General features: G+C 43.0%; 1 protein-coding gene across 8 annotated transcripts in view; it reads left to right on the top strand.

Moving 5' to 3' along the window:
• The window catches only part of LOC109875481 (signal-induced proliferation-associated 1-like protein 2), a 106,385-nt gene that overhangs the window by 42,289 nt on the left and 43,968 nt on the right, over nt 1–20,128 (top strand). For all 8 annotated transcript variants that reach the window (XM_020467807.2, XM_031799776.1, XM_020467809.2 and 5 more), the window contains exons 2-7: nt 328–2,043; nt 5,259–5,386; nt 7,148–7,336; nt 10,675–10,849; nt 14,974–15,077; nt 17,488–17,645. In XM_020467807.2, the coding sequence (XP_020323396.1) occupies nt 657–2,043; nt 5,259–5,386; nt 7,148–7,336; nt 10,675–10,849; nt 14,974–15,077; nt 17,488–17,645 (2,141 nt within the window). In that variant the 5' untranslated portion in view covers nt 328–656. The remainder of the gene's footprint in view (nt 1–327; nt 2,044–5,258; nt 5,387–7,147; nt 7,337–10,674; nt 10,850–14,973; nt 15,078–17,487; nt 17,646–20,128) is intronic.

Here is a 20,128-nt window from a genome sequence, read left to right as displayed (position 1 = left end):
AGAGACATGAAATAATTCATTCTAAATGATTGCAAATGAGCCTTTGAACTTGAAAAGGCCATTAATCTTTCAGCCACACCATTCCCAATGTGTTAAAAGCTGCCAAAAACCCCATCAACGCAATACATGTATTTTGTTCTAATATTGGTACATGGACATTGTTTGTAGGCCCTCGGTCCGATTAATTAAACCGAAATAGCTATGACAATTGATGTTCGTTGTGTTTAGGCCTTTGTACAAATTGTTGAAATGCAATTTTAGTTCTGTTTTTATTTTTGATGTTATAATTGAATGAAATTAACCATGTTATGTTTCTCACTTTTTAAGATCTGAATCCACAAAGGATCACCATGTGCCGGTCATTGGCTTGATGTGGACCAGGAAAGGATCTTCACCTTCTATGCTGCACTGGCCTTCAGAGACCCAAGCAGATCTGTCAAGCTAATCATTTTCTATGGATTATGGACCTGGCGAAGTGAAACCCCAGATTTGGGTTTTTGCCTAGTACTACCTGATCGCAGTTTCCAGAGCAAATGGCTTGTATTGGAAACCAGTCATGAAATTTGGGACTGTAAGGTACCTGCGCCTAGCCTCTGGACTGAGGACGTAGCGCATCTTGCTGGAGTAGCTGGTGAACCAAAGGCTCCAATCATTTGATGCAGTCGGATAACCTGTTCAACAAGAAACTACAAGCGTTAAAGGGGCCCATGGGACCTCCAAATGCCAACGTGCAAGGAACTCCAGCCATGCCCAAGATGGGTGTCCGGGCGAGGGTGTCAGACTGGCCCCAGCGAAAGGACGGCTGGGAGTCACAACCTCCACCACGCTATGACAGCCTGGTGCCGACCTTCCAGAAGGGACCGTCAAATCTTAGCACAGAGGTCATCCTCCAAAAGAACCAGGAGTTACTCAGTGCCGAGTTCCCAGAGACCAAGTATCCGCTGTGTGACCTCCTGAGCCACTCTCCCATGAAGGGCTTCCCTGGGATCAAGAGGAGCAACAGCGAGGTCACCATTAGTGACATCGGCGCCGAAGACTTGGATCACACCACCATCAACCCCAACACTGGGGCCACCTTGCGCCGTGAGTATGGCAGCACGTCCTCTCTCGACAAGCAGAGTCTGTCCGGCGCCAGCGAAGGCCTTGTGGGAACCCTGAGGGGCTACCACATGGAGGACCGCTCGGACCAACCCCGCATGCCTCCTCCACAGAGTTTCCCGGAGCTGCTGCGTCTCAACACCACCCTGTCACCCAGCCTACAGACGGCCGCCCAGATCGCGCGAGGCGACATTGTCTGCATCCCGGGCTACGACTACGTGGACAGCTCCCTGCTCTACAGCCGTGAGCGGGAGAAGTCCTTCATCCAACGCATGAAGGCGGAGAAGGCCGACACCTCCATCTTCCGGAGGCTGCGGAATGTGAAGAGCGAGGGCGAGTACCTGGACCAGGAGTACGGAGGGCGCTTCGGAAGGCCCCTGAGCTTCCAGAAGTGCTTTGCCCACTACGATGTGCAGAGCGTCCTCTTCAACATCAGCGAGGCGGTGGCCAACCGCGCTGACCTGGGTCGCAGGAAGAACACTACCACTGGGGCATCGGCTGCCTCTCAGTGCCAGGTGCCGGCTTCTGGGCTGGGAGACAGCGCCACGCCCATGCCCATCTGTGAGTCACCCGTAGGCAGCTGCGAGGACCTGGGCCACAAGGCCAGCATGGACGCAGATGAAGGGGATGGGAAGAGCAATACCCTGGTGCTTAGCTGTCCGTACTTCCGTAACGAGACTGGTGGGGAGGGCGAGAGGAAGGTGGCCCTGAGCAAAGCCAGCAGCGCCAGCTATGGGAGCGGAGACTATGCTGCTAACTATGGGGGTGGAGGACAAGGCTACTCTGTGGAATCATCGCTCAGCACCCGGTGCACCAACGCAGGGGTGTCGGTGCTCGAGGTGCCAAGGGAGAGCCAGGCTTTCCACAGGGACATGTACAAGCGCTACATAATCGAACACATTGACCAAGGTGCTTACTACTACCACAAGTACTTTTACAATAAAGGTAAGAGAGGCATTGATTACCTCCTAATACGAAATTGTTTCCTTACTATAATGTACTGTAGCAACTTAAAGAAAAAGCCAGATGGGGCTTTTCAGTTTTTCAAGTTCATTTACGATGTGCTTTGCAGTGTTTACAAATGCACAACGTTTGCAGACACGCCATAGTCTGGCCATGTGTAGCTAAATGTTGCTGAAAATCTATGACCTGCTCATTGAATGAGGAAAGAATTTACTGGAGTAGACGTCAACATGATACCTGATACATGTAAAAATCTGCAATTTTCCACTCTGCTTTTTGGATGGCATAAGTGTAGCTTGTTTGTTGACCATACCTTCTGGGCACTTAAAGGCACTTAAATGTCGCTTATATGTCAGTGATTGACATTGCCTTAGATGACTATAGTCACGGTTGAGTCACCGCAGTGCAGTAGTTTTTCCCTCTACATTTGTCAGTATACATAGGTTGAAAATAAATTCACATTAGCCATATGAATATCCACATCAAACCCAAGATGTTGCTAATAGCTTTTTTCAGCCATTTTACAGACTTGAGCTAAACTTGAAGATGGGCGATTTCACGCCAGCTTAGTTGGAAAATATTTTTTTGTGTCTCAGATTGTTCTGGCAATTCTCACAAACTTCATTGGGAGGAAGAATGTTTGACATGCATTTTACATTTTGTATCGCAATCATGAAAAAATCATGATGAAAGTGGCCATTTTAGGCCTATTTTAGACCTTTATATGCCTCCTGTAAGACCTTATGATCTGTGATCCTGACATGATACAGACAACATCTTGGTGTCAACATACTCCTTATAACCATGTTTCCATCCACACTTTTTATGCGAGTAAAGTCATACCGTATAAAAATCATGACAGCAATGATGGAAACAGGAAGTTTCATTATTATTTTAGAAAGGCAGACGGATAAATTGTTGGTTCGACATGGTGGGATCTTTGATAACAAGGCCTGATCGGTGGCGTGCTGCAGAGATGGTTGTCCTTCTGGAAGGTTCTCCCACCTTCACAGAGGAGCTCTGTCAGAGTGACCATCGGGTTCTTGGTCACCTCCCTGACCAAGGCCCTTCTCCCCTGATTGCTCAGTTTGGCCAGGCGGCCAGCTCTAGGAAGAGTCTTGGTTAAGAATGATGGAGGCCACTGTGTTCTTGGGGACCTTCAATGTTTTGATACCCTTTCCTGGATCTGTGCTTCAACTCTACGGCCAATTCCTACAAACTCATGGCTTGTTTTTTGCTCTGACATGCACTTTCAACTGTGGGACCTTTCTACATTATGTCCAATCAATTGAATTTACCACAGGTGTACTCCAATCAAGTTGTAGAAACTTCTCAAGGATGATCAATGGAAACAGGATGCACCTGAGCTCAATTTCTAGTCTTGTAGCAAAGGGTTTGAATACTTATGTAAATAATGTATTTCTGTTTTTATTTTTAATCCATTTGTCAAAACTTTCTACAAACCTGTTTTCAATTATGTCCTTATGGGGTATTGTGTGTAGATTTGTATTTTATTTTTCTTTCCTTTCCAGTTAAGAACAAATTCTTATTTTCAATGACGGCCTAGGAACAGTGGGTTAACTGCCTTGTTCAGGGGCAGAACGACAGATTTTCACCTTGTCAGCTCGGGGATTCGATCTTGCAACCTTTCGGTTACTAGTCCAACGCTCTAACCACTAGGCTAACTGCCGCCCCAATTGAGGGACGTTTTTTATTTAATCAATTTTAGAGTAAGGCTGTAACAAAATGTGGGAATGTGCTGTATAGTTTATAAATAATATAGACCATTGAAGCTCTTTTGGGATTTTTGTTGTTGTGGGAAAACAAACTACATACACTGCTCGTCAAACATCTTAAAATGGAGTTGGTCGCCCATTTTCTGCTGTAACAGCCTCCACTCTTTTGGGAAGGCTTTCCACTAAATGTTGGAACATTGCTGCCGGGACTTGCTTCCATTCAACCACGAGCTGTGGGGTTGGGCACTGATGTTGGGTGATTAGGTCTGGCTTGCCGTCGACGTTCCAATTCATTGTGAGCTTGTGTGGCCTACCACTTCGCGGCTGAGCCGTTGATGCTCCTAGATGTTTCCATTTCACAATAACAGCACTTAAAGTTGACCGGGGCAGCTCTAGCAGGATAGAAATTTGATGTAAAGGTGGCATCCTACAACGGTGCTGAGCTCTTCATTATACTGCCAATGCTTGTCTATGGAGATTGCATGGCTGTGTGTTTGATTTTTACCCGTGTCAGCTATGGGTCTGGCTGAAATGGTTGAATCCACAAATTTGAAGATGCGTCCACATACTTTTGGTTATATATATAGGTAGTGTACTTGACTAAATGACTAAAACCACATCGCAACTGTGTAGACTTGTTAATAGGCCTACATTTATACACTTTCTTGACTTTGTCCAGCTTGCTAATAATCACATAAGTTAAAGCTAGACAGTCAGGGAGTACATTTTGACAGAGGAAATTGAACACATTTCCAGTGCAGCCTGCCGGACCTCGTTGAAATCCGAATGTGGCCCCCGGGGCAAAATTAATTTGACACCCCTAGTCCTCACCTTTTATTTACCTTTTCAACACTTTCTACTTATGTTTATTGTTATGCACTTCATTTTAGGGATGAATTTAATGAAACCCGTACTGAAGTTAACTACAAAGACTGTTTTTCCTACAGTGTAGGTTTCGGGCAGTGCTGGTTTCAGTCTGTGCAGGTTTTATTGAGATGAGCCTGTAGTTACATGTCTTTTCGAACCCTGCAAGGTCATATGCCTACATGTCAATTCATCAGTAAAGGGAGCATTACTACATGAATTGTATCTGTCTACTCATTGATTTATTGCTACACTAGGTTAAGGCATATCTCTTTATGGGTTAGCAATGTCAGTGGGTCCATGTATTTGGTGAATTTGATCTACTTTTCTGGCTTTGCTAGTGTTATAATCTATGATGTGTTGGCCCTATTCATGGAGTTTAAGGAATGCAAAGGAACATCCAATCAAAAGGCAAATCATGTTAAGTTGAACTGTGTTTGTTGCAAATCTTTTTATTTTATTTTATTTTTAACATTTGACCTGAGTGCCAAAGCCACATTTTTATTTTATGTGAATGAAATAAAGATTTCTTATGTTATCATAATCCAAACCACAGCTAACATTTGTGTTGTACCGTCGTTTACCATTTACCCTCAGATCACCAGAACTACTTTGGCACGGATGAGAACTTGGGCCCCGTGGCGGTCAGTATCCGCCGGGAAAAGCTGGATGAGGGAAAGGAGGGAGCACAGTACAACTACCGGGTAACCTTCCGGACTAGCGAGGTAAATAATTGAAAAGGGTAGATGTCATTTAAGGCTGAGGTTGTCCTAAAATGTATGATGTACACAGGTTCTTACTGTGGACTCTCACATTGCTGACTATGCTGAAGTCGTAGAATATTGTCATACCTTCATACATAATGAATAATCAATTAAATATATCACAACAAATGGTGTGAAATAGGAAATACCTCTAAATTGAATGCAAACTTAACCAAGTAGTTCCACAAAACCCCCAAGTTCAACTCTAGATAATCACAACATAACCAAAAGGTACATCTCTTCTGAAACTATACACAGTCAACTAGATGAGCAGACTTTTTGTATGATCAAAACCAATGGGACATTAGACAAGTTAATGGAAGTTAAACTCTTAAAGGGAAAGTTTGATCCCACGATATGTTAGTTCTCCCATGAGACACTGTAAGTGGGGAGTTCGCAGTTGCACTTCTTATGACACGCTAATGCTAAAAGCTATTCTATTTAGTTTTACTAAAAGCTAATTCCCTAACTTAAACGTCTCTCTCCCAGTTCACTGGGTTAACTGCATACAGTGGGAAATTGAAGCTGTTTGGGGAGGCACTCTCTTTTCATCACAAGTATCCTAGTTTACTACTCCATATATCACTCACGTTTCTTATGTATTACAGTAATTTGTCTTTTACGTTTTCTTCCTGATGTAAAAAAATATATATATTATTCCTAATTTGTAAGCATTCCCCCCCCAAAAACGGAATACTTCTTTAATAACATCATAGCTACATTACTAAAGATAGTCAAACACTTAAATGATTCCCACTCACTTAATTAATGTGTTACAAACATTATTTAGGATCATGTTGCTCTTGAAACGTGGGTGCAGAAAAGATTCTGACATCCGCACCAAATCTGAACCCTTCATAACAACTTTCACGAATGAGCCTTTATAAATGCTTACAGTTCATGAATAACTTTCAATGTTGTATCTAAGTCCCTAGGAATTGTAATGATTGTACAATTGTGTTCAATTGTACTCTAAGTGCTCAATTCTTAAGTCTTAAGCCGTTGGGGGCTTCTAAGATGCCATATGGAATTGTTTTAAGAAGGTCACACCATGGATCATCCTTTACTATTGTAACCCATAGAAATGCATTGAATTACACATTTATAAATGGCCAAAAATACCCCAAAAAATGAATCACAAGGAATAAGGTTTTGAAGTGTCTGTCTTTTATCTAGGAGATAAGAACGCTCAGGAAATATTTTTTGGGCACAGAACTACCTCCTTACTTCCATTAATTTGTTACGTTTAGACGAATCCCGTGACACTTGTGAGGGTCGTACAGTTCTACAGTGATATGTAGCCCAAACGGCTCGGCCACTATAGACAAACGTTAGTACATTAGTGTTACCGACTTCAAACGAGTCCCGTGACAAACTGTTTGGATGCTAGAGACGGAGAAGACCTATTTAATTTTTTTCTTCGGGATGTCTCCTGGTCTGACAAACAGCACTGTAGATCGGCCACTCTCCACGCAGATGTGGAAGGGTGACATAGGTGATGCGGTGGATTGAGATGCAGCTCTAGCTTAAACTGACAGATTTTGATGCACCGGTGCATCAATACACTCTAGGGGGTTAAACTGGGCAAATAATGAAACAGTTATTCATAATCTATACTTACTTATAATTTGCAACTTTATTCATGAGGTTACTCGAAATTTGACTCATCCGTCAGGGCTAGACACTCAGCTAACCTCCAGCCTCTCTCTCTGTCCTCCCCAGCTCACGACTCTCCGAGGGGCCATCCTGGAAGACGCCGTGCCCTCCACCGCTAAGCATGGTATGGCCAGGGGCCTACCGCTGAAGGAGGTGCTGGAGTATGTGGTCCCAGAGCTGAACATCCAGTGTCTCAGGCTGGCCACCAGCTCGCCCAAGGTCCCTGAGCAGCTCCTCAAGCTGGACCAACAGGGGGTGAGTGACATACAGTCGATTATGAAAGTCTTCACACCTCTTGCACAGTCTTCATTTTGCTGGCTTAAATGATGTAAAAAGGTAATAAAACTACTCCATATTTTCAAAGTGTGTGTCAGTCTACCATTCAAAAGTTTGGGTCACTTAGAAATTTCCTGGTTTTTGAAAGACGATCACCTTTTTTTTTAAATTCCCCCCGTTTAAAATAACATCAAATTGATCAGAAATACAGTGTACGTTAATGTTGTAAATGACTATTGTAGCTGGAAGCTGCTCATTTTATTTTATGGAATAGGCGTACAGAGGCCCATTATCAGCAACCATCACTTCTGTGTTCCAATGGCAGGTTGTGTTAGCTAATCCAAGTTTATCATTTTAAAAGGCTAATTGATCATTAGAAAACCCTTTTGCAATTATGTTTATTTTTTATTTTACCCCAATTCCGTGGTATCCAATTGTTTTAGTAGCTACTATCTTGTCTCATCGCTACAACTCCCGTACGGGCTCGGGAGAGACAAAGGTTGAAAGTCATGCGTCCTCCGATACACAACCCAACCAAGCCGCACTGCTTCTTAATACAGTGCGCATCCAACCCGGAAGCCAGCCGCACCAATGTGTCGGAGGAAACACCGTGCACCTGGCAGCCTTGGTTAGCACATACTGCGCCCGGCCCGCCACAGGAGTTGCTGGTGCGCGATGAGACAAGGATATCCCTACCGGCCAACCCCTCCCTAACCCGGACGACGCTAGGCCAATTGTGTGTTGCCCCACTGACCTCCCGGTCGCAGCCGGTTACGACAGAGCCTGGGCGCGAACCCAGAGTCTCTGGTGGCACAGCTGGCGCTGCAGTACAGCGCCCTTAACCACTGTGCCACCACTGCGCCTTTTGCAATTATGTTAGCACAGCTGAAATCTGTTTTTCTGATTAAAGAAGCAATAAAACTGGCCTACTTTAGACTAGTTGAGTATCTGGAGCATCAGCATTTGTGGGTTCGATTACAGGCTCAAAATGGCCAGAAACTATTAACTTTATTCTGAAACTCATCATGCAGAAAAAATGAAAAGATGCTAGAGGAGTGCTTGACGCCATCTGTCAAGCATGATGGAGGCAAAGTGGGAGATTTGTACAGCGTGAAAGGGATCTTTAAGAAGGAAGGCTATCACTCCATTTTGCAACTCCATGCCATACCCTGTGGACAGCCCTTAATTGGAGCCAATTTCCTCCTACAACAGGACAATGACCCAACGCACAGCTCCAAACTATGCAATAAATATTTAGGGAAGAAGCAGTCAGCTGGTATTCTGTCTATAATGGAGTGGCCAGCACAGTCACCAGATCTCAACCTTATTGAGCTGTTGTGGGAGCAGCTTGACCGTATGGTGCGTAAGAAGTGCCCATCAAGCCAATCCAACTTGTTGGAGGTGCTTCAGGAAGCATGGGGTGAAATCTCTTCAGATTACCTCAACAAATTGACAACTACAATGTCTAAGGTCTGCAAGGCTGTAATTGCTGAAAATTAAGGATTCTTTTGCGAAAGAAAAGTTTGAAGGACACTTATTTAAATAAAAATCATTATTTATACCTTTGTCAGCGTCTTGACTATATTTCCTGTTCATTTTGCAGATCATTTCATGTATGTTTTCATGGAAAACAAGGACATTTCTATGTGACCCCAAACCTTTGAACGGTAGTATAAATGACCACGGTATTTGAATTGGAAATGAGTGCACAATATGACACATCCTAATACAATCTACGTCACTGTTGTCATGAGTAAGTATTTCCGCTTATAACAAGGGATTACACTGCAGATTTTGATTGCTTCACTCAACTCTGGACAGGGGGAAAACAATAAGCGGTATTGCCGTGTAACTGGATATCTGGGTAACCAGAGACAGAGACAGATCGATTCCTAAAGCATGTAACAGCAGGGGGAGAAATGGCATCAGTGTGCAGTAAGAGTATTGATGATATCACGTTTCATACAAGCCTCTTTCATTTGGGGAAAGTGGCAGGTGATTTGTAAATCTATCGGAGAGCGAGGAGGGGGGAATCTTGACCTCTGTCAATATCTAACGGTCACATCTCTTATTCCTCAATTCGATTTAAGTTTAATTACATGTTCCTTAATTCAATAAAGTTAATTACATTACCTTTCATTGATGTGATATTCATAATATCATAATAAGCTTTCACCGGTTATATCTACTGCGAGTAGGACTGGAATGCTATTATTGTTTTAGCTACTCGTTAAGCAACCATGGAGATATAGTGAAGACAACAATCAATGGCAATCTAACATCGCTTTACAAGCAGTACTTCCCCCATCCCCCTCAAGTGTGAATAATTTACTAAGGCGGCACAGCTTCCGTTCCCCTTATCCAAAACGATATGGCCTCGGCTCCTACTGAATTTTTGCAGTGTTGCCACGACAACTGCCACAGCGGCACCAGGATGCGAGACCCTTTATTTCCTTTATTTCCTGTGTTAGAGATGAGAAGAGACCAGCCAAGCAAATTGAGACTTTTCTAGATTTTAATAAATGTTTCTTTTGAACGCTCGTCTCGTCGTGTTGCCTAGCTGTGAGCAGTGGGCACCCCCACTGTCTTTTTGTTTCACAAGGGTCTACTGATCCCTGGTCTTGCTCACACGCACTACACACCCCAAGCCTCCCCCACACACTCCAAAAAACGTTTCATCCTATAGCATTTCCAAGATTATTAAATGATTCAGGACCAACAGTTAAGTGTGGTCTGAGGGCCACTCACACTCTAATGACTTCCTCTTTTTTGTGTGTGTCTGCTCCACAGTGCACTTAGCACTAGCTATCAAAATGAACAATCTCAGCACCGGGTGTCAGGTAATAGGTATTGATAGCAGGAGATAAAATCCACTGGGCTGGTAAAACTCTTGAAAAAGCCCTTCCTCCCTGAGTGCTTACATGGGCGTTTCAGTCTAATTTGACACCATAGACCGGCGCCGGTAATCGTCTCTGACACTACAGAGCATTTCAATCAAGAGTGCAGATAAGGAGGAACGCATTGTTGAAAACTGTATGGCCCATCTCAGTTTTGGGCTGAAATAACGTGTCTTATGAAAAATAGCACCTGCTATAATTTGGTCATGAGCCCAAACATTTTGAGAAATGTTTCACAAGCGTTATGCCAGTAACCTTATAAGATTTGAATTGAGATTTAAAAACAAAATAGATATATTATTGTATAATAAACAGACAATAGGTGTCTCTTTAACCCACCCCGATATTACAAGGTTCTTCCACCCATTAGCATAGAATAAACAGATTTTGGGCAGATCCTATTGTTCTTTGTGGTTCCAGTTGAGCTTCCAGCACAAGGTGGGCATCATGTACTGCCAGGCGGGCCAGAGCACCGAAGAGGAGATGTACAACAATGAGAGTGCCAGCCCTTCCTTGGAGGAGTTCTTGGAGCTGCTGGGCCAGAGGGTCAGGCTGAAGGGCTTCACCAAGTACCGGGCCCAGCTGGACAACAAAAGTAAGTTCACGGCTCAACACACACATCATTTGTTTGTTTTATTCGCATTTGATTTATCATATGGTTGATAAATGTGCAAATAAGTTAGAGGATCAGGGCCCAGCTGGACACATACTGTACATCATCTTGTACAGACCAACTGAAAAGAAGAAGAATGCAGTTTTTAATGACATATCTTTTGATAGGAGCAAACTTGGAAGTTAGTCCTTTTCTCTGTATTAAATAAATGTGGTAGATTGCAAAAGAACTACAAAAAAAGTCCATGTCTCTCTGTACACTGAAAAATGAGTTACATGGCCAGGATATTTAAAACAGTGCAAACAAAATAATACTTGAAAAAATATAGATACACACACACAAGTGCCTTGGAGAGTTTTGCTAATGCAGCGAAGGACTACCTTCCATGTTTGTTCCTATCAGTCAATACTGTTTCCAAAGAGAACTGTTCCGCCACACCCAAACCCACACTGCTCATATCCTTTGTTTCTCCTTTGCTTTGAAAGTGTGGAGTACAGTGCCTTGCGAAAGTATTCGGCCCCCTTGAACTTTGCGACCTTTTGCCACATTTCAGGCTTCAAACATAAAGATATAAAACTGTATTTTTTTGTGAAGAATCAACAACAAGTGGGACACAATCATGAAGTGGAACGACATTTATTGGATATTTCAAACTTTTTTAACAAATCAAAAACTGAAAAATTGGGCGTGCAAAATTATTCAGCCCCTTTACTTTCAGTGCAGCAAACTCTCTCTAGAAGTTCAGTGAGGATCTCTGAATGATCCAATGTTGACCTAAATGACTAATGATGATAAATACAATCCACCTGTGTTTAATCAAGTCTCCGTATAAATGCACCTGCACTGTGATAGTCTCAGAGGTCCGTTAAAAGCGCAGAGAGCATCATGAAGAACAAGGAACACACCAGGCAGGTCCGAGATACTGTTGTGAAGACGTTTAAAGCTGGATTTGGATACAAAAAGATTTCCCAAGCTTTAAACATCCCAAGGAGCACTGTGCAAGCGATAATATCGAAAGGGAAGGAGTATCAGACCACTGCAAATCTACCAAGACCTGGCCGTCCCTCTAAACTTTCATCTCATACAAGGAGAAGACTGATCAGAGATGCAGCCAAGAGGCCCATGATCACTCTGGATGAACTGCAGAGATCTACAGCTGAGGTGGGAGACTCTGTCCATAGGACAACAATCAGTCGTATATTGCACAAATCTGGCCTTTATGGAAGAGTGGCAAGAAGAAAGCCATTTCTTAAAGATATCCATAAAAAGTGTTGTTTAAAGTTTGCCACAAGCCACCTGGGAGACACACCAAACATGTGGAAGAAGGTGCTCTGGTCAGATGAAACCAAAATGGAACTTTTTGGCAACAATGCAAAACGTTATGTTTGGCGTAAAAGCAACACAGCTCATCACCCTGAACACACCATCCCCACTGTCAAACATGGTGGTGGCAGCATAATGTTTTGGGCCTGCTTTTCTTCAGCAGGGACAGGGAAGATGGTTCAAATTGATGGGAAGATGGATGGAGCCAAATACAGGACCATTCTGGAAGAAAACCTGATGGAGTCTGCAAAAGACCTGAGACTGGGACGGAGATTTGTCTTCCAACAAGACAATGATCCAAAACATAAAGCAAAATCTACAATGGAATGGTTCAAAAATAAACATATCCAGGTGTTAGAATGGCCAAGTCAAAGTCCAGACCTGAATCCAATTGAGAATCTGTGGAAAGAACTGAAAACTGCTGTTCACAAATGCTCTCCATCCAACCTCACTGAGCTCGAGCTGTTTTGCAAGGAGGAATGGGAAAAAATTTCAGTCTCTCGATGTGCAAAACTGATAGAGACATACCCCAAGCGACTTACAGCTGTAATCGCAGCAAAAGGTGGCGCTACAAAGTATTAACTTAAGGGGGCTGAATAATTTTGCACGCCCAATTTTTCAGTTTTTGATTTGTTAAAAAAGTTATAAATATCCAATAAATGTCGTTCCACTTCATGATTGTGTCCCACTTGTTGTTGATTCTTCACAAAAAAATACAGTTTTATATCTTTATGTTTGAAGCCTGAAATGTGGCAAAAGGTCGCAAAGTTCAAGGGGGCCGAATACTTTCGCAAGGCACTGTATGTGAAACAAGTTATCATTGAATGTGAAAACCAAGCCACTGTATATGGAGATATGACTAAAGTCTATGGAGGTATGAGTTTGGCCAACTTCAGAGCTGTTGTTGCCTTCTGCTTGATGCTGGCAACACCAGGACTGATTGGTACTGATTCCCGTATGTGTATATAAACTCAGCAAAAAACATAAACGTCCTCTCACTGTCAACTGCGTTTTATTTTCAGCAAACTTAACATGTGTAAATATTTGTGTGAACATAACAAGATTCAATAACTGAGACATAAACTGAACAAGTTCCACAGACATGTGACGAACAAAAATGGAATGTGTCCCTGAACAAAGGGGGGGGGGGGGTCAAAATCAAAAGTAACAGTCAGTATCTGGTGTGACCACCAGCTGCATTAAGTGCATCTCCTCCTCATGGGCTGCACCAGATTTCCCAGTTCTTGCTGTGAGATGTTACCCCAATCTTCCACCAAGGCACCTGCAAGTTCCCGTACATTTCTGGGGGGAATGACCCCAGCCCTCACCCTCCGATCCAACAGATCCCAGACGTGCTCAATGGGATTGAGATCCGGGCTCTTCCCTGGCCAACACTGACATTCCGATCTTGCAGGAAATCACGCACAGAACGAGCAGTATGGCTGGTGGCATTGTCATGCTGGAGGGTTATGTCAGGATGAGCCTGCAGGAAGGGTACCACATGAGGGAGGAGGATGTCTTCCCTGTAACGCACAGCGTTGAGATTGCCTGCAATGACAACAAGCTCAGTCCGATGATGCTGTGACACACCGTCCCAGACCATGACGGACCCTCCACCTCCAAATCGATCCCGCTCCAGAGTACAGGCCTCAGTGCAACACTCATTCCTTCGACGATAAACGTGACTCCGACCATCACCCCTGGTGAGACAAAAATGCGACTCGTCAGTGGAGAGCACTTTTTGCCAGTCCTGTCTGGTCCAGCGATGGTGGGTTTGTGCCCAAAAGTGACGCTGTTGCCGGTGATGTCAGGTGAGGACCTGCCTTACAAACAGGCCTACAAGCCCTCAGCCTCTCTCTGCCTTTTGCGGACAGTCTGAGCACTGATTAAGAGATAGTGTTCATTTTTTTGTAAACTTCCAACTTCAACTGTATATGAGATCTTAAAACATATCTTTTTAGCTTTGCTTTTCCTTCGGGTGCTTTTTAGTCATTCAGTTTTTGTCACTCATTTTTTATTCTTATGTTTGTTGTGTAGTAAATATTTCAGCTTTTATTTTCCTTTTTCTTTCTTTTTTTTTCTTCCTGTGAAGCACATTTAGTTGCATTCCATGTCTGAAATGAGCTGTATAAATAAAGCTTGATTTGACTTGGTTTCTGTGAATAAACCCGGATGGGTCTTTTCTATCTAAACCATAGCAACACTGTATATACATTTATTGTCGTGTGTACCCTGGTTGGTTTTATTTGCTTTGCTGTTCTAAGCAGTATCTTGCGTAATGCTCTTGGGGAAATCATTCAGATCACTGTTTTTGGATTATTCTGGAGGTCTGAAATTCAGTTACAGCAATCAAGATTTTATGCCATCTTAAAGCTGTGTCCGTCTGTCAATCCTGATTCCTAGACATAACACGCAATCTGCCCAGCATTCATATAAAGCCACCTATACAGGAACCAGGGCCAGTGTCGTTTCTGAGGTCTAGGGAAAGAGAACGGGCCATTTAGAAATACCCAGAAATAGGTGGTCAGCCCAGCGGTCCTGTGTACATTTGTTTTTTAAAAATCATTTGCGCTGTATTATCGTTATTTGACTAATAATGGGGGGGCCTCACGAAAACAAATGGGCCGTCCCTGGCAATACCACAGGATTATTGTTGCAGGATGCAATGATCTTATTGCAGATCATTTTTCCCGGAGACTGCAGTATTACATTATTTTCAATTCTATTGTTTAGAATGTCTGTCTGAGCTGCTCTGACCTAAATTCTTTGTTTGGGTGTTACAGCGGATTCCACTGGAACACATTCTCTCTACACTACTTACAAAGACTATGAACTGATGTTCCACGTGTCCACACTGCTCCCCTACACCCCCAACAACAGACAACAGGTGAGTGGACTCTGGAAGTCTATGGGTATCTGCTAGCAATGCTACCTCTAACTTCCTTCATACTGGACACTGATGAGTAACACTTTTATCCACAAGTTCATCTGACTCTGTGACAGTAGCTATAAGGCCTCATTGCCAACATCCCAAAGTATCCCTTTTAAAGCAGCTCTAGTCAATCTGTGTCCACACACAGTGGGCCCCCAACATTTGTGTAAGTAATCTGAGAGATTGGTCTTGGCAAATGTCACTGCCACAGGTATTTGAATATTGTTGTAACTGCCCTTAAAGCCAGATTTTGGAGTGCCACTTCAAAAGAGCAATTTAACACCTTTTTGATAATTAACACAAGGATCTCGTAGGTCCGTTTTTTAAATATTAAGGGCTGAATTTAAACTTGAAATGTTCACATAACCAGTGGTGGAAAAAGTACCCAATTGTCATACTTGAGTAAAAGTAAAGATCCCTTAGTATGGGATGACCAGGGATGTTCTCTTGATCAGAGTGTGAATTGGACCATTTTCCTGTCCTGCTAAGCATTCAAATTATAACGAGTACTTTTGGGTGTCAAGGAAAATGTATGGGGTAAATAGTACATTATTTTCTGTTGGAATGAAGTAAAGTAAAAGTTACTTAAGTAGTACTTCAAAGTATTTTTACTTAAGTACTTTACACCACTGCACATAACCATCTTGAGTTCATTTCCGCGACTCTGCGACAATCTAATTGGCATAATAAAAAAATCCCCATCAAAAATCCGTCTAAGATAGTTGTATATATTTTATTACAAGGGTTTAACTGGCAACCCGATACCAGTTACAAAATGTTATTAAAGTATATATGGAAATAGTTTAGTGCCCAAATAATGGGGTAAATATGTGCAAAAATAATAAAATAGTTTCCTGATCTTATATCACTCAGATATAGGACAGACACTTCAAAACAAACTTAGTAAAAAAAAGGATCTAAAAAGGATCTGTTTTTTTAATTTTATTTTATCAATGTGTTTCTATCGGCTAAATTCAGTAAGCCCAAATTCAATGTTTCAACAAATATTGTTTTAATATTTTGGGGGGATACCTAAAGGGGTTCTAAAATTCTAAATCAAATGGCTAAATGATCCTTGATATGACCATCTTAAAACAATTCCATATGAAACTCAAGTCAAGCTCACAGTTTTTAAGCTGCTGTGAAGAATATTTTTAAAAATCACTTGTTAGTGAAGTTAACTCTAAATTGCAACCCTTTTTTTTATCGTAATTATGGTGATCATTTTCATGAACATTTCTTATAGTTTCTACCCCTTTACTACAACAGGTAGCTTGCCATGTTGATCCTTTAGTCACAATCTGCTCTCCAATATTAGAAATTAGCACTCATCATTTCAGAGTTCCGCATAATTTCCCCCAGTCAGTGACATGTTAATTGGAAATTATATTTCTGTAGATGTTGCCACGACAACAATTTCGCATGCACTCCTCAATTCAATTCCCCACTCTGCTTGGTGTCTGTGAATATGCCTAGGTGGGTCTTTCTATCGAGACCATAGCAACACGCCCTGTAAATGAATTGTCACGTGCACCATGTTGATTCTATTTGCTTTGCAGTTGTAAGCAGTATCTTACATAAAGCTCTTGGGAACAGCATTCGGATCACAGTTTTTTTTATATTAATGGACTATTCTGCAAGTCTGAAATGAAATTACATTAATAAAGATTTTTAGGCCATCTTAAAGCTGTGGCCATCTGGCAATCCTGATTCCTGGACATATGCCGCAATCTGCCCAGCGTTCATTGAAAGCCACCTATACAGGAACGAGGGCCAGTGTCTTTCTGAGCTTTCCGAAATCAGAACGGGCCAAGTGTCTTGGGCCAAATTATTAGGATTTGAAGTTTCATTCCTCCCCTGGGATCCCATTTGATTTCTGAGATTAGCCGTAACCCCCCCCCCCCCCCCCCAAGGTCGGCAGAGGCTCTGCCACTACTTGAGCCCCTTTATCCAGTCAATTCCACCCCTCATCCCGTTTGTTTACCACCTACACCAAGGGACTTAACAGATTATGGCCTCCTGGTGAGGAGGCTATCGCCCTGTTAGAAACCCCTGGACCCTAGCCACTGCCTTCAGCACTTCTGTTGATTGGCAAGGATTATGAGAGGTATAAGCAATATGACAGTACTATAGCTCCCACAGGCCCTCTGATAGACTCCAAATAAACATGTTTTACTGTCCTCCATATCCTTTCCTTGACCACTTAACAGCTTGACTTGTGTTCTAGAGTGGGATAGATTTCCATCAATTAGGTCTTCAATCAGCCTTTGAGACCTTGTCCTAGTCTCTCATATACTGTAAGGGCATTTATTTTTCTGAATTCTAATGTGCTTTTTCTTTTCCGTTTCCTTTTCTTGCTATTTAGCTACTGAGGAAGAGGCACATTGGAAATGACATCGTCACCGTCATCTTCCAGGAACCTGGTGCTCTTCCCTTCACTCCCAAAAACATTCGCTCACACTTCCAGCACGTGTTCATCATCGTCAGAGTTCACAACCCTTGCACAGAAAATGTTTGCTACAGGTGAGCAAAGCATTCCCACTGATACTTCTAAAATACATGGTGCGAGAGATGTGTAAAGCTGGTTTCAATTAACTTGCATTGATTCAACCGTTCATGTACCTCAGGGCCCAATTTTCAATAAGGCTGCAATCCAATCATTTTAAGAAGTACCTCTTATTAATGATTGTTGAATCAAGTGTCAACTCCCTCCATCGCTAACGTTCAGTCCTTGGACAATAAAGTAGACAAGCTTAGGGCTTATGATCTCTTTCCAGAGAGACAGAATCATGACTCTGCAGATATATTGTCCATTTAGCCAGCAGGGTTCTCTGTCCATTGTACAGTCAAAAAAAATAAAGTTTCATGATTAACAACTGTGTGATTGTGGTAACGTTCTCCCAATTTGGAATACCTCACCATCAAATGCCGACCGCATTACCCCCCAAAATACATTTATTCGGTCATCGTCATTGCCGCTTATTGTGAGGCCGCATTTATTGTAACTGGGGACTTTAATAAAGGAAATCTGAGGAAAAGGCTACCGAAATCCAATCAACACATCTCCTGTGCTACATGCGCAACACAGACTGTGGATCATTGCTACTCTCCCTTTTGAGGCGGGCTACAAGACCATCCCCCTCCCTCCCTTCGGCAAATTTGACCACAACCTCTGTTCTGCTCCTGCCCACCTATAGGCAAAATGGGTACAGGAAGCTCCCGTGGTATGGACTGCTCAATGTTGGTCTGACCAATCGAAATCTATGCTTCAAGATTGTTTTGATCACGCGGACCTGGAAATATTCTGGGTCGCCTCCTTAGAATAGTAGTATTGATGTACACACTGACTGGGTTCATAAGGAAATGCATAGAGGATGTTGTCCCACTGTGACGATTAGAACTCATCTAAACCAAAAACTGTGAATAGATTGCGGCATTCGCGCAAAACTAAAAGTGTGAAACATCGCATTTAACCATGGCAAGGTGACTGGGAATGTGGACCTGTACAAGCTAGGCTGCCAGGGCCACGTCCTCAAAGCAGACCAGCTGGCTGAAGTGTTTACAGACATATTTTATCTCCATATCCCAGTCTGTTGTCCCCACTTACATCAAGATGTCCACCATTATTCCTGTACCCAATAAAGCAAAGGTAATTGAACTAAATGTCTATCACCCCATAGCACTCACTTCTGTCATCATGATGTGCTTTGAGAGACTAGTTAAGGATCTTATCACCTCTACCTTACCTGGCACCCAAAAGTTTGGACACACCTACTCATTCCAGGGTTTTTCTTTATTTTTACTATTTTCTACTTTGTAAAATAGTAGTGAAGACATCAAAACTATGAAATAACACATATGGAATCATGTAGTAACCCAACAAGTGTTAAACAAATCTAAATATTTTATATTTGAGATTCTTCAAAGTAGCCAACCTTTGTGCAAAGCTGTCATCAATCTTGGTATTCTCTCAACCAGCTTCATAAGGTAGTCACCTAGAATGCATTTAAATTAACAGGTGTGCCCCTTAATGTGTTTGAGCCAATCAGTTGTGTTGTCACAAGGTAGGGGTGGTTTTACAGAAGATAGCCCTATTTGGTATAATACCAAGTGCATATTATGGCAAGAACAGCTCAAATAAGCAAAGAGAAACGACAGTCCGTTACTTTAAGACATGAAGGTCAGTCAACATGGAACATTTCAAGAACTTGGAAGGTTTCTTCAAGTGCAGTCGCAAAACCATCAAGCGCTATGATGAAAGAGGCTCAGGGCCTTGGTCTGAACCCTTCCCTGTGTAACTCGGTCCTGGATTTCCTGACGGGCTGACCCCAAGTGGTAAGGTTAGGCAGAGTGGCAGAGGTGTTGTTGGTCTTCAACACTGGTCTTCACAGCTGTGTGTGCTCAGCCCCTTCCTGTGCTCCCTGTTTACTCTTGACAGTGTGGCCACTCATTTCTCCAACTCAATCATTAGGTTTGCTGACGATTGTAGGCCTGATAACCAACAACGATGAGACGGCCTACAGTGAGAAGGTGAGGGAACTGGGTGGAGTGGTGTCAGGAAAATAATCTCAACGTCTTCAAAACGAAGGAGCTGATTGTGGACTACAGGAGACAGCAGAGAGAGCACTCCCCCATCCACATCGACGGCCGCAGTGGAAGTGAAAAGTACACGTTCCTCAGCGTACACATCACGGACAGCCTGAAATGGTCCCTTCACACCGAGAGCGTGGTGAAGAAGAAGCACCAGTGCCTCTTCAACTTCAGGAGGCTGAAGAAATTCAGCTTGGTCCCTGAAGACATCCGCATGCTTCCCAGACGAAACAGTTCAGAAGGGAGTATGCGAACACACTCATTTGCCGACTTAGGCCGAACTGAAACATGCAGGATGCCTTTAGACCCTCACAAACTTCTACAGATTCACCACTGTGAGCATCCTGTCGGGCTGTATCACTGCATGGTATGGCAATTGCACCGCCCGCAACTGCAGGGCTCTCCAGAGGGTGGTG

The sequence above is a fragment of the Oncorhynchus kisutch genome, linkage group LG20, assembly GCF_002021735.2.
Source record: "Oncorhynchus kisutch isolate 150728-3 linkage group LG20, Okis_V2, whole genome shotgun sequence".
NCBI lineage: Eukaryota > Metazoa > Chordata > Actinopteri > Salmoniformes > Salmonidae > Oncorhynchus > Oncorhynchus kisutch.
Note: the sequence above shows the minus strand (reverse complement) of the source record. Positions and strands in the feature narration are given on the sequence as shown.